The sequence below is a fragment of the Mus caroli genome, unplaced genomic scaffold, assembly GCF_978045245.1.
Source record: "Mus caroli unplaced genomic scaffold, Mus_caroli_1 scaffold_4, whole genome shotgun sequence".
Taxonomy (NCBI): domain Eukaryota; kingdom Metazoa; phylum Chordata; class Mammalia; order Rodentia; family Muridae; genus Mus; species Mus caroli.
Window position 1 is genome coordinate 46,112,351 of NW_028227259.1, and position 20,339 is coordinate 46,132,689.

The 20,339-nt window shown below is 42.8% G+C and overlaps 1 protein-coding gene across 7 annotated transcripts in view; it reads left to right on the forward strand.

Annotated features, from left to right (window-relative positions):
- The window catches only part of Cc2d2a (coiled-coil and C2 domain containing 2A), a 104,691-nt gene that overhangs the window by 54,780 nt on the left and 29,572 nt on the right, over positions 1–20,339 (forward strand). For all 7 annotated transcript variants that reach the window (XM_085836666.1, XM_085836671.1, XM_085836668.1 and 4 more), the window contains exons 21-27: positions 370–508; positions 2,093–2,296; positions 3,871–3,963; positions 5,203–5,294; positions 7,982–8,149; positions 18,003–18,108; positions 19,490–19,599. In XM_085836666.1, the coding sequence (XP_085692792.1) occupies positions 370–508; positions 2,093–2,296; positions 3,871–3,963; positions 5,203–5,294; positions 7,982–8,149; positions 18,003–18,108; positions 19,490–19,599 (912 nt within the window). The remainder of the gene's footprint in view (positions 1–369; positions 509–2,092; positions 2,297–3,870; positions 3,964–5,202; positions 5,295–7,981; positions 8,150–18,002; positions 18,109–19,489; positions 19,600–20,339) is intronic.

The window sequence follows — 20,339 nt, forward strand, 5'->3', positions numbered from 1 at the left end:
GTTATGAGCAAGTCAGGTATGGGCGTCTGTGCAGAGCATGGATCTCTGTTGAGTTCTGGGTCCAAAGCTGCTATCCACTGTCCTGGGAGGTGAGGCCTTCAGGGCTCCCTGGACTACGGGGGGCAGGATGTAAAATGGGGAGCATGTCTTGGCACTGGGCAGAGTTGTAGCATTGGGTCACATTTGCATGCCGTTCATTCCTATTTCTTCATTGCCTTATAACATGTTTAATAATCAAGTAAAGAAGGTAATCAGAGTCTCCCAGGAGGCTTCCTCCTATAGAAGGTAATGGCTTCTGTAAGCAGCACTGGCGTGCTGAGGACAAGCTCCTGACTGCTTTCTCTGTTGGTGTTTTTGCTGTTTTTCCAGTGCTTTGAAGAGGGCAGATGCCATCTCATCCATTGGCACATCAGGGCTGACGGACATGAAGAAGTTGGCCAAGTGGGCAGCAGAGTCCAAGCTTGACCCCAATGATCCCAACCACGCCCCATTGATGCAGCTGATCTCGGTAACATGGCCAGAGCGGCACCAGCCATTTCTACATTCTCAGATGAGAAAATATCCTGCCCTTTGCATGCATTCTCTTTTACAGTTTTCTGTGCAGCTGTTTAAGAATGCAAGAGCTGTCAACCACAGGTTGAAATTTCAGCTCTGCCACCTCCCTGGCTATGAGACACAGTGGAGCATCAATGCCCTGTGTTGCCCTCACAGTAGATAAGGATATTTGCTGATGTGCATGAACTCTTAGATGGTACACAATCCACATACAATACATATAATTACCTCTGTTCCTTACTGTTTCCTGCAGCCTGAGATAGCCCTAGAGAAAGATTCTATTTCTCCACTACACAGAAAGAAAACTAACTTTAGATTCACCTGCTTGCTCACGGCCGCACTCATAATAAGCAGAGCTCAGAGCCCAAGCTTTCCCTCTTCTCCTTTCAGTCCTGATGGGGTATTTTATGAAAATTGTCTATAACCATGTGACCCTAAACACACCCAATTCATCTCTCTTGGAATCAAATATAGTGGATTTAACTGTCTCCAAACTACTATAAACAAGTGGGTTCTCATACGGTGACCATACAACAGGTTAGGAAACTTTCATTTTCGTCTAGGTTTCAAGACAGATCATTTTATTTGATCCTTGTTCCTTACAAACTTCCCTTCCAACATGACACTGCTTAGCACAGAGATGATTCATGTCAGAAATATGAGCCAAAGCCACCTCAAGTGCAGCATAATTCATGGAATGTTTTTGAAGTCATGCCTTAGTTACTATCTTGAAATCAACAATAAATATACTTATCTATCATGTCCTTTTATTTTTAACCCCGTAGTTTTTCCATGGAAAAGCAAAGCACAGAGATCCCATGCAATCCGCTCCTCTTTATGGGCCAAGAGTTCCCCTAGTATAAGAGCAGAGTCTCCCATGGTCCCAGAGAGTAGCTGCCCATTTTCTTCCTAGGAGGAGGTCACAGCTGGGAAAGAACCAGGCAGCGCCCTCAGGAAGGGTAGCCACTTTGCTAGCTTCTCTGTGGTGTCTCGGAGCTGTCCTTCCTGGGCCCTACAAGTTGGCTGGCCCGTGCCCATCTCTGGCTTACTCTCAGTAGCAAAGGCCATGAGCTCCTGTTCAGTCAGGAGACCATGATGACCCTGGGAACTGAATGAAGCCAGCTGACAAGAAGCCTTGATCTACACATATGCACATAGGAATTTAAAAGTCATAGATATTTTACACACATTCAGTAATCTTATTTCCAGTAGGCGCCTGATCAAGGCTCTGTGCTGACATAGCAAATCCTTTCACTTTGCATATTAACAGGGCGCACAGATATCAAAAATAAATAAATTATTAATTAATAATATTTATTTATTTATTTATTTTAGAAAAATCAGTGTGTGGTGATAACAAACAAACAAAGCCAACCACTAAGTACTTACAGCAGCATCTGCTTGTCTCCACTATGTAATGTAACTTGCCTTTCAGATCTGTTAGTTGAAAACTAGTCAGCATTCACTGAGCCCAACATGGTTAATTTGGAAAGTATCTGCCCGCCGCCTGGAGCAGGGTGTCTTCTTGCTCTTGCAGGTTGCTAACAGTGGTGAATCCTATGTCCCTGACTTCTTCCGACTGGAGCAGCTGCAGCAGGAATTCAACTTCGTCTCAGAGGAGGAATTAAATAGATCCAAACGGTTCCGACTTCTCCATCTTAGGAGCCAAGAGGTGCCAGAATTCCGGAACTATAAACAAATTCCAGTATATGACCGAGAAATTATGGAAAAGGTATTCCAGGTAAGAAACTGTCCAAAGAATTTAGTGAATGATCTGCGGTGGCACTTGGCCTGCTGCTGGCCATGTATGTGTGTGCTCTTGACAACGCTGCTTTCTCTACTGCAGCACAATTAGGCCTGCCTTAGTCAAGGATGCGACGCCATTTGAGTATAGCAAGTCTGTGTTAAGGACTCTCCAGGACACAATGGCAAAGCGTGGGGAGAACAAGATGCGTAGGATTTGAGCAGCCAGGGACTAGGCACAGCATCTAAGGGCAGGAGGGGAACAAAGACTCAGCTGAGCCAGCTCCCAGAGACAGGTGGGACCTGCTGGCCCTTGAGGGGTGATGGAGAATGGAATGTGTTGGTGGGACAAGCTAGCCAAAGGCAGGCAAGTTTGTGTGTGAGGTGGTGAACGGAGGGGCTCTGGAAAGGATTGTGATTTTTCAGGCAGAAACTATTCCTGCCAGATATCTTTAAGTTATTTGGTTCTTCCCACTATTGAATTTCCTCAGCTACCAACTGCAGTGAATTAGATGATGAAATTTCTACGAGGACGAGAATAGGATGGAGAGACAAGTCAGTGGTTACGGATGGACAGATGAACACGTACTCTTACAGAGGACCTGAGTTCAGTTCCTAGCACTCAATACCCATAACTCCAGTTTTAGAGGAATTTGATGCCCTCTCCTGAATACATGGGTACTAAACTCATACCTGGTGCACATACATACATACATACATACATATGTAATATACATGCAAACACAACACTTATACAAATAAAACAAATCTTTAAAATATATGTTTATGGTTAAAAATAAAAGTACATGGATAGTGGAATACATCTATGCCTCAAGACCACCCAGATACCAGGGCACCTCTCCATCCTGTCTGGGCTTCTGGTGTGTGGCTTCCTTCTCATTTGTAGATAGGATATTCCAGTTGGCCACATGATCACCAGTATCATCCAAGTTTTGGCCAACTCCATTTAGCCAATGGAGATAGAAGTGCCCTCGTCATCAAAAATGACATCTCTGAACCACTCAATCTGTGTTAGAAGACATGCTGGACATTCAACTCTGGTGGAGAATGGCAAACAACGTAGAATTGGTGCTCCCCAGGGGGACCCACACTGTTTTATCAGTAGTTAAAAGGATAAGCCTGAGCAGATGAAAGCCAAAGCAATCTATTACTGTCCTCCAAGAAGCTGACCCAAGTCACCTGTAGCTAGATGCCATGTGATAACAGTCTTCACAAAAGCTTTCTCTATGTCTATGGCCAGTTCATTCAACACTGATAAATCAAAGCGTGCACAGGGTTTGTCCAAGTTGCATGTTACACATGCTAGCATCCTGAATTATAACAACTTCCCATGATGTCTGTTCTTTCCTGTGTGAACTCTTTAACTTAAGTAGTGTACAGGCATTCCAGCTACTGACTTAGAATCCTGCGTACTGGCTAGGCTCCAAAGGTCCAGAGGAAGGAGATCATGATTTATGACAAGCCACATGTGATAAATAATTCTGCAGCTCCAAGAAAAACATCAGAGAGCACTTTAAAAATCATGACATTCTGATGTCCTTTCAATTTTAGGACTATGAGAAACGATTACGGGACAGAAATGTAATTGAAACCAAGGACCACCTGGACATGCACAGAGCCACAGTAGCCAAGTACCTTCAGCAAGTAAGAAAACCACTTACAGCCGTCTTTATAGGGGAAAAGAGCCACGATTGCAAAATGGGAGTGTTTCTGCTTTTATAAATGCCTATGGCATCTTATGTAAGCCATGCAGTCTCTTGGGGCTTTTTTTCCCACATATATAAATAACAGATTGACAACTATATTCACCTCTTGAATATATGAAACCACCAGGCTATGCCAGGGACTGTGCTGCTGACTGTTATGATGAATGGGGTGTGATTAGGAGGGACCCTGTTTCCGGGTCCTATTTTTCCTGTTTGCAGCTCTGTTGTGCTGCTTTACAACAACCGTTGTGAGAAAAGCAAGAGCTTTTGATCCACGTTGAACTTCCCTTACATACTAGAAAACGTAAAACTAGCTAGAGCTGCCTTTTGTTTATTCTTGCCCCTGTTTTTGTCATCTCAAAATTATTTATAAGAAATGCTATAGTTGGGGGACTTTTGGGATTGCATTGGAAATGTAATTGAGGAAAATACGTAATTAAAAAAAAAAAAAAGAAATGCTATAGTAACTATAGTGCATTCTTCCTACCTAGATTATCTACACTATGACATATGTGCCAAAAATAATTACTAACTGCTTGGCAACAAAGAGGTCCTTTATTTAAATTAGGAGGTGGATTATTCTGTATAAGCAGCATGTGTGATACAACTAAAAATTTCACTACTGGAACTCCACATAAACCATTCAGTTAGGGCAGAGCACTAAGAACTTGGTCTCCAGCAGTGGTTGCACACACCTTTAAAATCCCAGCACTCCAGATGCAGAGTTCGCAGGTAGCCTAGTCTATAGAGTGAGTTCCAGGACAGCTTGGGCTACACAGAGAAAGCCTGTCTCAAAACAAAACAAACTAAAAAAGAATTTGTTCTCAATTGTTCATGCTTCAAGACTGTTCCTTTTTTTTTTGTATTTATTGTTTATGTATTATTCAACAAAATATCAATATCTTCTGTTTCAGAAACTTTTCAATTTCCTAAAAATGTAACAGTGAACAAAATTAAAACAACCCAAACCAACTGGTCCAACTCTGCCCTTAATGAGTTTATAGTCTAGCGGGTGGGGTTTGGGTGGGGGACTACAGAGTTCCCAGCCATAGAAGACAGGTGGGGGGTGGGGGCGCGGGGGAGGATGGAGTTAGAGGGAGGACTGGCACAGAGAAACTGAGCCAAATGACATTTAAATAACTTGATCACCTTCAGTAATGCTGATTTCTTCTCCCAGGTTAGAGAAGCAGTGGTAAATCGCTTCCTAACTGCCAAACACCATTTTCTTCTTACTGATTTGGTAGTAGAAGAAGAAGTCCCCAATATCAGGTAAAAATAATCAAACAAAGTTACTGTTCTTGCTGTCTATGCTTTATCTTACCCCATTACACAGAAGATGTATGTAAGATATTCTCATTATACCGTATGCATTAGAAGTCTGGGTCAACCTGACTAATGCCTCATGATGTTAGCTGAGGGATTTATATGAGGACAAACATCCCTGGGCCTCTACATCACTTTCCATGAGAGCACATCCCAGCCTTTTCTACTGCCAAATCCAGCTCCACAGTCCTTGTTGTTTCCCATCCCAGTTAAACTACTCTGAGATCATCCCCTCCTGTATGTTCTTATGTTCTTCCTGCCTTTCTAGTGCCCTAATACCAGGTTTTCCTGTACATCTCACATGGTGGAGGTGGCTGAGATCACAACCCTCTGAGGTTCTAGGATCCCAAGGGACAGCCCAGTTTTGCCACAAGGCTGAGGTGTGTGCTTGGTGAGGCCACATGGGAAAATGGCTATTCACATGGAAGTTGGCCACTGGCTTTTACCTAATTCCCTGTCAGCCTATTCTTCACATAGTCTCCTCAGGAGTGGATGCATGAAGTGAGAAGATAACTCCCTATAAGGGTCTTCTTATGGGGGCATTCACGCCATGACCTTCTCAGTGGTCAAGCATCTGCCCTTTTGTAAATGTTATTTCTTGAGGCTGAAGAGATGGCTCAGCAGTGTAGAGCACTTACTGCTCTTCCAGAGGACCTAAGTTACTTTTTCTGCATCCACGCTGGGCTCTTCATAACCACCTGTAATGTCTATTACCCTCTTCTCACCTCCATGTGAATGTGGACATACCCCCACACAGACACACACATTACACACAATTAAAAATAAAATAAAAATACACACAGGTCATTTCCTATGCCTGCACTTCCTTATCCATGGCAGTCCCTTGAAATTCCATCCATGGACTGAAAGCAACAGTGACCATGAATATATGCCAGCCTCCTCCTTTAGCCTAGCTGCTCGTTGAATGTTTGCATGGGCATAAAAGCTACAGTTAGAACAGACAGTGATTTTTCATGCTGTTTCTTTTTCTTTCTTTCCTTTCTTTTTTTTTTTCTGCTTTACTTTCTGCGTTAAGTTCTGAAGGCTCGGGGTATGTTCTTTCTTTTTTTTAATTTTAATTTGTTCTTGGCTTATAATTAAAATGCTACCATTTCTAATAGTCTCAGTCAATTATGTGCTTGTAGGTAGACTGCTTGGTAAGGAGGCATTGATGTCTCACAAGAGCATCTTTGCAGGGAGACAGCATTGTCAAAGGAGGATACGTGTCATGGCAGGCTCCCGTCTTTGGGCTAGGAATGTGTCCCAGCAGAGTGACTAGAATATGGCTGGAATTTAGACCCTAATTCTTTTCCTATACTAAGCAGCCTTCAGCAAATCAAGGCAACTATCATAGTTTTCCTTTCTGAAAAATGTGGCAAATGTAGTTGTGAAGATTAAGGCTGTTATTTAAGGTTGCTAGTGCTCCTCTAGATAACAGAAGACATTTATAAATGGTACCTATTCTGTGTAGGATGCTAGAGACCAAGTGAGCCCCTCCTGGAATCCCCTTGGGATTCATTGTGAGAGGCACCAGTAGTGCTCAGATAGCAGCTGCAGAGCTTTCGTCCTTAGCTGGTGTATGTCACCTGCAAAGAAAGCCAGGGAAACAGTCTGCTGGGCTAGGCAGGTCATTACTTAGGAGAAAGGCAAAGTCCCCAGACACTACAGATGGTGGTTGGCTGTGTCCTGCAGCTAATGGCACTGTCACAAATCAGCTTCTAGGCACATGGTTAGCTCTGCTTTCCTGTTAAGCTCCTCTCATGATTCAGCCGATCTTGCTGCTTCCGTCGGTGGGCAATGTGTGGCGCACCTCTCAATAAAAGGCAGAGAGGATCCCCTTTCCCCTGCACCCTCCCACTTCCCTCAACCCCAGCATCATCTCTCTCTCGCATCCTGGTCACTGCTGTCCCCACACTTACTCATTTCAGGGTATCTAGTAAGTCCAAGACAAGTGCCAAGGTGCTATGCATCCTTCCTCACTTACCCTCTCAACCACGTGAGATGCGAATACCCTCCTTTTACACACGATGAAAGAGACTCACAGAGGTGACATAACCTGTCACAAGGTAAAGAGCAGAGCCACGATTCACACTCAGGCCTGGGTAGTCTCAGAGAGTAAGAAGCACTATCCAGGAACTTCCCAGGAAGGCCAAGAGCATTGTTGAAGTTAGTGAACAGAGGTGGCTAACAGGGTTCATGCTCAGGGAACGTGTTCCTTCCAACAGATGCCTCTAGCTCTCTGGAATAAGTGGCAAGACTAGCCTGGAGAGTGGGGGATAAAGCTACAGCAGCTTGGTAGGAGTCACTGTGAACAGTGGACAGCACAAGGCATGCTAGACGGGCTGGTGAACAAGATAGGGGGCAAGGCAGGAGATGCAGATGGGGTGAGGGTTCCGATAGGCCTGACTTGGCTTCCATTAATGAGTGGCAGCTGAGAATTTTAATAAAGCATGCAATAGGACTGCCTCCTTCCCCACCTGGCTTAGCAGAATTTTTAGACTTTCCCCACCCTCCTTCAAAGGAGAATGTCCAGGGGTCTCTGAGGGACCTTGGAATGTAGTTTAAAAGGCCATCTAATAACTTTCTAGACCTTTCTTTCCTCCTGAATCCTAATGCTGTTCTATAATCATTAGCATTTTGGGCCTAAGCCTTTTCAAGCTGGCAGAACAAAAGCGACCACTGAGGCCACGGAGGAAAGGTCGGAAGAAGGTGACATCCCAAAACCTGTCTGATGGAGACATAAAGCTGCTGGTGAACATTATCCGGGCTTACGACATCCCTGTAAGGAAACCTGTAGTGAGGTGAGAGCCCTCGGGACAGCTGAATGCGCAGAATGCAAGCCAACCTGGACCTTCTTTAATAGATTCAGCGAGACCTGGACACCCCCCACAGAAGCCCACCCCCTATTGTTTGCAAGTAACATAGTCAACTCAGGCTCAACGGTGTGGGGGTTGGCAATGTCCTGTAGAGCCCAAGGACAAGAAGCACAGATGAGCTACATGATAAACTGTGGGATCAAGGTGGTTTTCCTGGGTCCTCGTTGTCTCTCCTACTTGTCTCTCTGTTTGCTTCCTTTTTCTCATGTGATGGAAATAGTCCTGCATCACCTTCTCAGGAGACAAGCTGAGTGCTAACTGGGGTCAGATGCTGACAACCCATGACCTGGTCCCCTGGAACAAAGAGACAGGGCCTTCACAAACGGGCATGTGCCAGACAGAAACATAAGATATGTCTGTCTGTGGCTCACCTCTGCTACCTGTTCAGAAAAAATGGGTGATGGTCCACCATGTTGGTGCCTTCTGTGGTCCACCATATTGATGCAGTGGAGAGACCATAACTATAGTGGGGTCAATTCTGAGTTTCTTCTAGAGATAGAAAGATAAAGGATTGAAGTTCTTTCGTGGGTGCCCACGTTGTAATGGAGGAAAGGATAACTAATCCACTCACCATGGACGGCACCATCGTGGGTCCGTTCACAGATGCCATTCTTATTCAACTCTCACCACTATTACTAGGTGTTGCGGCCCGCCCGCGGTCCACAACACGAACGGTTCAACTGAAAAAGGCAGTTCAGGCTGAAAAGAGAGGAAACTAGACGGGGCGGAAGAAAAGAATGAAGCCAGGACAACAAGTTCTGATCGAGGCTCAATTTAATATTTCCAGACACTCAGTTTATAAAGGAAGGGGGAGGGAACCCAATTTCCCGCCAAGTAACTCAGGGTCCAGTAGCAGGACGAACACGTGTGTGACTCCAGGCAGCAAAGGCAGGTTCCAGCAGTGGGCGTGGCAGGACGAATGAGCCGGTAGCTCCACCCTTGAGCAGGCAGGTTCCAGGCTGGGGGGAAGGGAGGCCACATTTCCCCCCATTAGATAACAAAACAAAAATAAAAAAGGGGGTGGCCTGTGGCAGAAAAATTATCTATGTTCAATAATTTTGCCTGAGTTCCTAGGGCTAAAGAAAAAACCTATTTCCGTGGGATTCCCTAACTTTTCTAATGGTAAACTGTATCTGGCTAAGACTGCCTTTAAAGCACTGACTGAATAGCAGCGCTGGGCTGTAGGCTCTGACTTTATAATGCTAATTAGTGCTGAATAGGTAGCTACCTGTTTACATTTTAAGTAGGGCGTTGGAACCCTGGCTGAGTTTAACTAAACAATTTTAGAATAACACTGAGCTGAAAATTATCCACAATTTTGGGTGAAAGGCAGGGGGACAGGGAGAAGGGGTGAAGACTGGCTGGCTCCTAGTACAAGGCCAATTGGCTTTTTTATTTTTTGGGTGGGAGGCAGTGAAGGGCTTGCCCTTATGACAGCAAGGTCTCCAACCTCTCTCCCCCCTATTAATTAAGTTTAAATAGGCAATGCTTAACAGAGGTGATCAAATGATTTTTTTCATCCTTAGATGAGTGGGACTTTAACCTTGACTTGGGTGGACATTGACCTGATTCCTCCCGTGAGCATTGTAACAACTCACATCTGTGGCTCTTGGTATCTTTTGGGGAGGGGAGGCAGAGCCTTAAGTATTTTTGGTTTTTAGCTGGAATCGGATACCAACCTCTTTCAAATCAGGTGTTTCGCACAGGGAACTCAGAAACGGTCAAACTGGACCTTCCCTCCGCAGTAATCTCCTGCGCCAAGCGGTACCCATACCGTATTCATATGATTATGAATCAGTAGCGCAATTCTGAGTTATTGTGAGGTCTCTATATGAGACTTGTCAACCTCAGATTTAGCAAGGCCAAGATAAGAATTATGTCAGTATTAACACCATTAATTTTGGTTAAAATAGGAGCTGAAAGTCTTTCCTCTTCATCCCTGTTATTCCCAGTAGCCTGAGGAACTAAGGACACCTTGCAGTAACAGCAAGGGTGAAAAGCCAGAGGCCAGCTAAGGGACTAAGCCTATATCTCTCAAAATAAGAACTAATCTTTGTAAATATATATGAAATTTCTACTTCCCTAGCTCTCCTGGTAAATCTAGATCTTGTCTTAGACTGAAAAGCCACATGCTGGGATGTCCCTGGAAGGGAGATTAGAAATACCACCTGTTTGCTCGTAGGGGCGGAGAACCGGAGAATGTAGATTGACCTGCTTGAGAGAAGGAAGAATTCTAAACAATGAGAGTGTAGCAATGTAAATTTTCTGTTCGGAGAAGTCAAGGTACTTTATTTAGATGCAAATTGTAAAGCTAAAGCTAGTCTCCGGCCTCCTGTAGGGGATTTGGGAAACAGAGGAAAACAGTTTTCCTGAGAGCTTCTACTCCCAGAACAAGAGGAATTTTAGTCTTTAGAATGATACTTACGAGGAGAGACAGAATCTGTGTTTACCTGACGAATTAATCTCTCTGGTAGCCACCGTGCTCCATCTTCATCTCGTGAAAAAACACAAACCGAGCCTCTTCCCCAGATTAGAACTGGATCTGGACCCTTCCATTTATTAGTCAGGGCGTCCTTCCATTTTACCAATGCATAAGAATTAGAAGTAACTGGGTGCCAGTGGCGTTCCGCTGCAGACTGACCTTTAATGTCAGTTTGCAAAAAGTTTAGGACAAATAAGGTAAAGGCAAGGTGAGCCTTTGGTGACCTTGGGGGATATGCTCTGAATTAACTTTGCTAGGTAATTTAGAATATAGGAATCTCTAATAATTGAACTGAATATTAGACCAGTCTAAGATTGAGTTAGAATGGCTGGTCACACTGAAGAAGAGTGAAAAATCATTATGACTCTATTAAATGACTAATTTTACTAAGTCTGAATATACAGTCTCTGATGTACTATTGCCATAAAGTTAAAAGGCTAGAAGCTAGTCTAAACTGGAAAAATGACAAGCAAGGATGGATCTAAAACATGAATTTAATTTTTTAGTCCTTTTAATTAGGACACTGAGTTAACTTACCTGTTGGCTCGGCACACGAATTACTAATATGCTTCTGCAGCATTCTGTGGAGAGAACCTGTCTTTCCCTTTCTTAATAAGGTAGCTGTTTTAGGATCAATCTATAAGCCAATAAGTAGACCCTTTTAAGATACTAAAAAGCATTTATTAAATTTGACATTTTGATCTCAAATTTTGAAAATAAAGGTATGTTTTAAATAGTGTGCATGGAAATGCACTAAATAGTATATATGGGGATACAATTTCTCTCTTTTGTCTTTTAAGAGGTTAAAGTTTAAAATTTTACAATATCTAACCTTTTGAATTAATAACTTTTTGGACAAAACATTTTAAATATTTGGCTGTAAAGGGGCAGTGACTGATTGCACTTTCAATTATTTTTCTTAAGGAACGGTTGTAACTAGAAGGCTAGAAAAGTTATTAAGAGTCACACGTGCATAATTTATTTATTTATTAACTAAAAATATGTATAAGCAATTGTAAATTTGAGAATTAATAGTATCTGAGGGACGAACAATTTTAAGTAATTATGAGCTCAGAGATATAGCATTGACTATTAATATATAAATTAAGGTTTGATTGTTCAGCATTTTAAAACACCATCTACAGCACACAACCAGATTATTTGTGCTGGAATAGGGGCAACTGTGTGTCTTAAGACTCCGTCCCACAGCAGCTAGTTGGGCCCACGTGGCCAACGATCGGCTGGGAGGATGAGAAAAATGACTTTACAATAATGTTTTTTTCTGGCCAAAGAATTGTCTTGGGCACAACTAATTTTTAATTACCAATTAACAACAATTATAAAAGCTTTCTTTATTTTTTGTAAAACCTTTTGTAGTAAACTAAAACACTAAGTAATAAAAGGATACTGTCTCTGAATCTTTTGGGTGAGAGCAAGGATTTAAGGTAAACTTCCCTTGAGAAGCATTAGTTAATAAAATACTTTCCACTTAGGAAACAATATATACTGAAAGATTAAAACTTTTGGCTTCTTGTAAAGAAGCAGAAACAATAAACATTTTTCTTACATAATGTAAAGCTATATTAGCCATACGTAGAGGCAAAATTTTCTAGTGATTACCAGTTTACTAGAAGCAAAAATCTTTGAATTTAAGCATTATTTTAAACATCTGAATAGATCTGTAACACTGTTAAAAAGAAATTTTCTTGAACACAGGGAAAAACTTTTTTAGGCATTGTTTGCAAAACAAAAGAAAGGGCCACAAGCCGCTCTGGGACTGCCCAGAGCCCTGTATTGACTCAAAGGTAAAATACTTTTTAATCTGAGCATTAATCTTAAATTTGCAATCAAACTGCAAGCTGCAGTCAATGGAACAATGGCAGTTTTAACCATAATTTTTAAGTTTTTGTGCAAGGTTAGGATAATACCTACAACTTTGGGAAAGCAAAACCTATGTTTAAAACAATTTATCACTGTTAAAATCAATATTAGAAGCATTACTATCAGCCAGACTCACTAGAGGGCACAGGGAAAGCATCCTAATTAACAAAATCAGAAATGAAAAAGGAGACATAACAACAGATCCTGAAGACATCCAAAACACCATCAGATCCTTCTACCAAAGGCTATACTCAACAAAACTGGAGAACCTGGATGAAATGGAGAAGTTCCTAGACAGATACCAGGTACCAAAGTTGAATCAAGATCAGGTTAATGATCTAAACAGCCCTATATCCCCCAAAGAAATAGAAGCAGTCATTAATAGTCTCCCAACTAAAAAAAGCCCAGGACCAGATGGGTTTAGTGCAGAGTTCTATCAGACCTTCAAAGAAGATCTAATCCCAGTTCTTCACAAACTATTCCACAAAATAGAAACAGAAGGTACTCTACCCAACTCATTCTATGAAGCCACAATTACTCTGATACCTAAACCACAAAAAGACCCAACAAAGATAGAAAACTTCAGACCAATATTCCTTATGAATATTGATGCAAAAATCCTCAATAAAGTTCTTGCTAACCGAATCCAAGAACACATCAAAACAATCATCCATCCTGACCAAGTAGGTTTCATCCCAGGGATGCAGGGATGGTTCAATATACGGAAATCCATCAACGTAATCCAGTATATAAACAAACTCAAAGACAAAAACCACATGGTCATCTCCTTAGATGCGGAAAAAGCATTTGACAAGATCCAACACCCATTCATGATAAAAGTCTTGGAAAGATCAGGAATTCAAGGCCCATACCTAAACATGATAAAAGCAATCTACAGCAAACCAGTAGCCAACATCAAAGTAAATGGTCAGAAGCTTGAAGCAATCCCTCTAAAATCAGGGACTAGACAAGGCTGTCCACTTTCTCCATACCTATTCAACATTGTACTTGAAGTCCTAGCCAGAGCAATTCGACAACAAAAGGAGATCAAAGGGATACAAATTGGAAAAGATGAAGTCAAAATATCACTTTTTGCAGATGATATGATAGTATATATAAGTGACCCTAAAAATTCCACCAGAGAACTCCTAAGCCTGATAAACAGCTTCGGTGAAGTAGCTGGATATAAAATTAACTCAAACAAATCAATGGCCTTTCTCTATACAAAGAATAAACAGGCTGAGAAAGAAATTAGGGAAACAACACCCTTCTCAATAGTCACAAATAATATAAAATATCTTGGCGTGACTCTAACTAAGGAAGTGAAAGATCTGTATAATAAAAACTTCAAGTCTCTGAAGAAAGAAATTATAGAAGATCTCAGAAGATGGAAAGATCTCCCATGCTCATGGATTGGCAGGATCAACATTGTAAAAATGGCTATCTTGCCAAAAGCAATCTACAGATTCAATGCAATCCCCATCAAAATTCCAAATCAATTCTTCAACGAATTAGAAAGTGCAATCTGCAAATTCATCTGGAATAAAAAAAAACCTAGGATAGCAAAAACTCTCCTCAAGGATAAAAGAACCTCTGGTGGAATCACCATGCCGGACCTAAAGCTCTACTACAGAGCAATTGTGATAAAAACTGCATGGTACTGGTATAGTGACAGACAAATAGACCAATGGAATAGAATTGAAGACCCAGAAATGAATCCACACACCTATGGTCACTTGATCTTCGACAAGGGAGCTAAAAACATCCAGTGGAAGAAAGACAGCATTTTCAACAAATGGTGCTGGCACAACTGGTTGTTAACATGTAGAAGAATGCGAATCGATCCATTCCTATCTCCTTGTACTAAGGTCAAGTCTAAGTGGATCAAGGAACTTCACATAAAACCAGAGACACTGAAACTTATAGAGGAGAAAGTGGGGAAAAGCCTTGAAGATATGGGCACAGGGGAAAAATTCCTGAATAGAACAGTAATGGCTTGTGCTGTAAGATCGAGAATTGACAAGTGGGACCTCATGAAACTACAAAGCTTCTGCAAGGCTAAAGACACCATCAATAAGACAAAAAAACCACCAACAGATTGGGAAAGGATCTTCACCTATCCTAAATCAGATAAGGGACTAATATCCAATATATATAAAGAACTCAAGAAGGTGGACTCCAGAAAGTCAAATAACCCCATTAAAAAATGGGGCTCAGATTGAACAAAGAATTCTCACCTGAGGAATACCGAATGGCAGAGAAGCACCTGAAAAAATGTTCAACATCCTTAATCATCAGGGAAATGCAAATCAAAACAACCCTGAGATTCCACCTCACACCTTTGATCTTAGAATGGCTAAGATCAAAAATTCAGGTGACAGCAGATGCTGGCGAGGATGTGGAGAAAGTGGAACACTCCTCCATTGTTGGTGGGATTGCAAGCTTGTACAACCACTCTGGAAATCAGTCTGGCGGTTCCTCAGAAAATTGGACATAGTACTACCGGAGGATCCAGCAATACCTCTCCTGGGCATATATCCAGAAGATGTCCCAACCGGTAAAAAGGACACATGCTCCACTATGTTCATAGCAGCCCTATTTATAATAGCCAGAAGCTGGAAAGAACCCAGATGTCCCTCAACAGAGGAATGGATACAGAAATTATGGTACATTTACACAATGGAGTACTACTCAGCTATTAAAAAGAATGAATTTATGAAATTCCTAGCCAAATGGATGGACCTGGAGGGCATCATCTTGAGTGAAGTAACACAATCACAAAAGAACTCACACAATATGTATTCATTGATAAGTGGGTATTAGCCCAAAACTTAGGATACCCAAGATATAAGATACAATTTGATAAACGCATGAAACTCAAGAAGAATGAAGACCAAAGTGTGGACATTGTGCACCTTCTTAGAATTGGGAACAAAACACCCAGGGAAGGAGTTACAGAGACAAAGTTCGTAGCTGTGATGAAAGGATGGACCATTTAGAGACTGCTGTATCCAGGGATCCGTCCCATAATCAGCTTCTAAACGCTGACACCATTGCATACACTAGTAAGATCTTGCTGAAAGGACCCAAATATAGCTGTCTCTTGTGAGACGATGCCGGGGCCTAGCAAACACAGGAGTGGATGTTCACAGTCAGCTATTGGATGTATCACAGGGCTCCCAATGGAGAAGCTAGAGAAAGTACCCAAGGAGCTAAAGGGATCTGCAACCCTATTTTTGGAACAACATGATGTACTAACCAGAACCCTGGAGCTCTTGTCTCTAGCTGCATATGTATCGAAAGATGGCCTAGTCGGCCATCAATGGAAAGAGAGGCCCATTGGACTTGCAAACTTTATATGCCCCAATATAGGGGAATGCCAGGGCCAAAAGAATGGGAATGGGTGGGTAGGGAAGTGGGGGGCGCTATGGGGGACTTTTGGGATAGTATTGGAAATGTAATTGAGGAAAATATGTAATAAAAATATTAAAAAAAAAAAGGAAAAAAAAAAAGAAGCATTACTATCATATTACGAAGTTTGGATATCAATTAATACCTATGAATACCTATTAAAGCAAGCTTTAACGCTTTAATAAAGAGGCATTGCTTTATATCTTATCTTAAATTTTACTATTTAGGATAGGAACCACATTAATCATTATCTAAACTAGAAATATCTTAAGAGACTCAGCCTCTGAAGCTTAATCTCAAACTCTAACTTGCTTCAGGGCCTCACCAACTTTCTCCCAGGTTCCACAATCTATCGTTTCTTCTTCTTTGAACCATGGACAACAGCTATCTATCTTATCTAAAAAATTTCTGACTTTGAACCCTTCCTTCTTCCACCTAAGCAGTTTTCTAAAAAACTGCGGCACACCGCCTGTCTCCGTATCTAGTTCCGATTAACGAACTGCTGACCCCAAGCAGAAACAGTGTTGGGTCAGCACTGGTTCAAACTTGATTCGTATCCTACCGCATCCTCAGCAACACTTTACAAAACTGAAATTTTTTAGGCTAGCGCTAGCATGTGTACCTGTCCGTTGCTCCGATGCTCCTCCGATACGAAGATCCTTTCCTTTCTTGTGGAGCTCCACACAGCAGTCGTTTCTCTTAGCATCCCTCTGCCATTCTTCAGGTCCCAGTTCTGGCGCCAACTGTTGTGGCCCGCCCGCGGTCCACAACACGAACGGTTCAACTGAAAAAGGCAGTTCAGGCTGAAAAGAGAGGAAACTAGACGGGGCGGAAGAAAAGAATGAAGCCAGGACAACAAGTTCTGATCGAGGCTCAATTTAATATTTCCAGACACTCAGTTTATAAAGGAAGGGGGAGGGAACCCAATTTCCCGCCAAGTAACTCAGGGTCCAGTAGCAGGACGAACACGTGTGTGACTCCAGGCAGCAAAGGCAGGTTCCAGCAGTGGGCGTGGCAGGACGAATGAGCCTGTAGCTCCACCCTTGAGCAGGCAGGTTCCAGGCTGGGGGGAAGGGAGGCCACAACTAGGTCTGTTTTACCAGGTGGAAAACAAACAAAGATGGTGTACATGGCCTGGCCCAGGTCATCCAGCACTATCAGATTCCAGAGAGCCAAGGTAGCTTGCAGCATCTTCTTTCAGAGCCTCTGGGTGCTTTCTTTCTCCATCTCCCTGTCCTCTTGCCCCATTATTTTGTCCTGTTTTTCTTTTTCTGTCTTGTGCATATGTATGAATGTGTGGTGTGCATCCACATGCTCATATGGCCGCATGCACTTTTATGCTTGTGTTCAAGGGCCAGCGGAGGATGTCCCGTATCCTGCTCTATCACTGTCTAGCTTATTCCTCTGAGATAGGGTTGCCCACTAAAGTGCAAACTAGGTTGGGTGGCCAACTAGCCCCCATCTGTCCTACTGTCTCCACCTCCCATAGTGTCAGAGTTGCCAGTGCATGCACAGTCACACCTACTGTTTTATACGGGAGCTGAGATCCAGACTCAGACTCCCATATGTATGTAGTATTTGTGTGTGTACCATGTCCCCTTACCTACCAGTGCCTCTTCAGCTCCTGCCCTTTTCCTTTACTAACTCTTTGTCCTGTTACAGAGCATCTATTGATACGGTGGAAGGGAATCAGAATGAGATGGAGTCAGGATTCTGCTGCCAAGAGGGACTGGGGTTCACGACTCAGGCGCCTTTGAAAGTGGAGGAGAGGGAAAGATAGCCTTTCGTCCACTCTCAGAGAGGCATGAAGGCCTGGGAAGGGAAGCTGGGGAAGGGCTTGGTAATTATGAGGCACCCCAGATGGGCCAGCACATACTCAGATGTCAAGAAGCTTAAAGACAGTGGGCACTCTGACGGCTACCGGCACCACACATCTTTAAACAAACTAGCTCAGTAGACAAATGTCCTTTCTCATCTCCTCCTTTCATCTGGTTTCCCTCCTAGCAAGTTCCAGCAGCCATCGAGATCTTCAAGAACTTTCAGTGAAAAGCAAACTGCTTCCCCCAGCACACACAGCCCACTACACAACGCTGACTACCCCCTCGGCCAGGTGAGAGAACAAGGCTGGGTTTCTGCTTTGACTTCTGCTCTGTATGTCTTTAAGAATTGCCTTTATAAGGGCCTTGGATATCGCTCAGTTGGTGTAGCGCTTGTCTAGCATCCTCAAGGTCCTGCATTAGATCCTTGGAATTGAGTAAACTGAGGGTGGTAGCACTGTGTATAATCTTGGCACTTGGGAGGTAGAAACAAAAGGATTAGAAGTTCTAGGTCAGGAGCTAGAGAGACAGCAGTTAAGTACATGTGGCTGTTCCTACAGAGGTCCCAGTTTCTATCCTCCTCCTCCTCCTCCTGGCAACTCAGAACAACCTGTAACCACAGTTCCAGGGATGAGATGCCCTCTTCTAGCCTCTGCTGGGTACCAGGCATTGTTGCACATGCCTTTAAAGTCCTAGCACTTCAGAGATGGATCTTGTTTCAAGGCCAGCCTGGTCTACAAAAGGAGTTCAAGGGCAGTCAATGTTACATGATAAAATCCTGTCTCGAAATGTTTGGAACAAAGAATAATCTTGGTGTAGGAAACGAAAACAAAACACACACACACACTGAAAACAGCCCAGCAAGGCGATATTCCTATTGAAAAATGGGTGCACCAGAACCCAAAAGAGGCTAGGGAATATAGAGGCAAGAAATCCATCAGGATTTTATACTAACACAGGTGGTGACTCTGTCTTTTCCGCCATTCCGAGTCTTTCACAATTGGCTAGTTTTGGAAGAATCACAAAGGAAACGCAGGAGAGGGGATCAAATTCCAGGAATGTAGGGAGGCATGGTTTTCGGCAAATGCTTGTTTTATCAGGTGGAGGAGATTAAAGTAATGTTACTTTAAGGGGGAGATGTTTATATATTGAAACACAAACTTCAAGGTCATCTTCAGCTTCATAATGAGTTTTGAGGCCAGCTTGGTCTGAATGAAATGGCTGAAGCCCTGGGGACATTACAGGAAAAACTTGTCTCCTGGAAAAGATGTAGAACTCTTTCAGCCAGCCTTGTGGAAGAGATCTGGGACTCAGCCAGCCTGGGCCAGTTCTATTTAGCTGTACATATATCTTATTTTCTGTTTAAACCCTCCCCTCCCCCTCAAGATCCCAAAGACCTGAGAGGTGGTCACTGGGTCTATTTTCTTCTTCCCAGTGTGACCACATTGAAAAAACCTCCCTTCCCTGCATTTCAGTATTAAAAATAATAAAAAAAAATACCTAAAAACTCCTGAACAGACTTCCTGTTTCACTCTCTTCTGAAAAATACTACCTAATAAGCATGTTCCACTTTGCCTGAGATAGAAAATGGTCACATATTTGATAAATATAGCTTCTCCTACCAAGAACAAACTGACTAATCAATACAGACATGGGTTTGCTTTTGACATTCAGGTCTTAGTCCGGCCTTTTGTGGAGGTCTCTTTTCAAAGAACAATTTGCCACACAACCACAGCTGAAGGACCAAATCCCAGCTGGAACGAAGAACTTGAACTTCCGTTCAGGTAAGTGGAACTCCCCTCTGCAAGGAGCCAGAGCAGCTGAACTGGGACAAAGTATCACAGTGGGGAAAATGGAGCCGAGGCAGCCACTCTGTGCCCACAGCTGGGTCAGCTGGGTGAAGTTGTCACATGCCTTTAACCCCAGCATTGGAGAGGCAGAAGCAGGTATATCTCTGTGATTACAAGAGCATCCTGGTCTATGTAGTAAGTTCCAGGCCAGAGTCACACAATAAGATGCTATCTCCCAAAAGATGAACGAACGAACGAATGAACGAACGAACGAATCCCTTTCAGAACAATCTACTTTCCTCCTGTCTCTGACTTCTAACAGGCTAAGGGCTTTTTTTGTTGTTTTGTTTTGTTTTTCCTAGTTTAGTGCCCAAAATGCCCTAAATTAAACCTAACCTTTCATGAAGAAGAAATTAAAACCGTTAAAGACAGCTTAAAGTCTTTAGTGGTGGGTGTTATGTGTATTCTAGGTCCCTATGGAGATCTTTGGAATGAAAGACATATTAGGGTCGAATTCAGAAGTAATGAAATCAAAAGAGGGCAAGGTCACCACTATCATACACAAAACAAGCAAAGGAAGATCAGCTGATGAGTTTCCATCTCTGGGGTACCCCACCCCCCGACTCTAGCCCTGCTGTAGAGGGACATGTTACACAGGCACTGCTGGGTCCTCCGTCCTACAGTCCAGGAAAGAATTCTCTCACCCTTGGACTGCTTGACTTCCATGTGGGAAA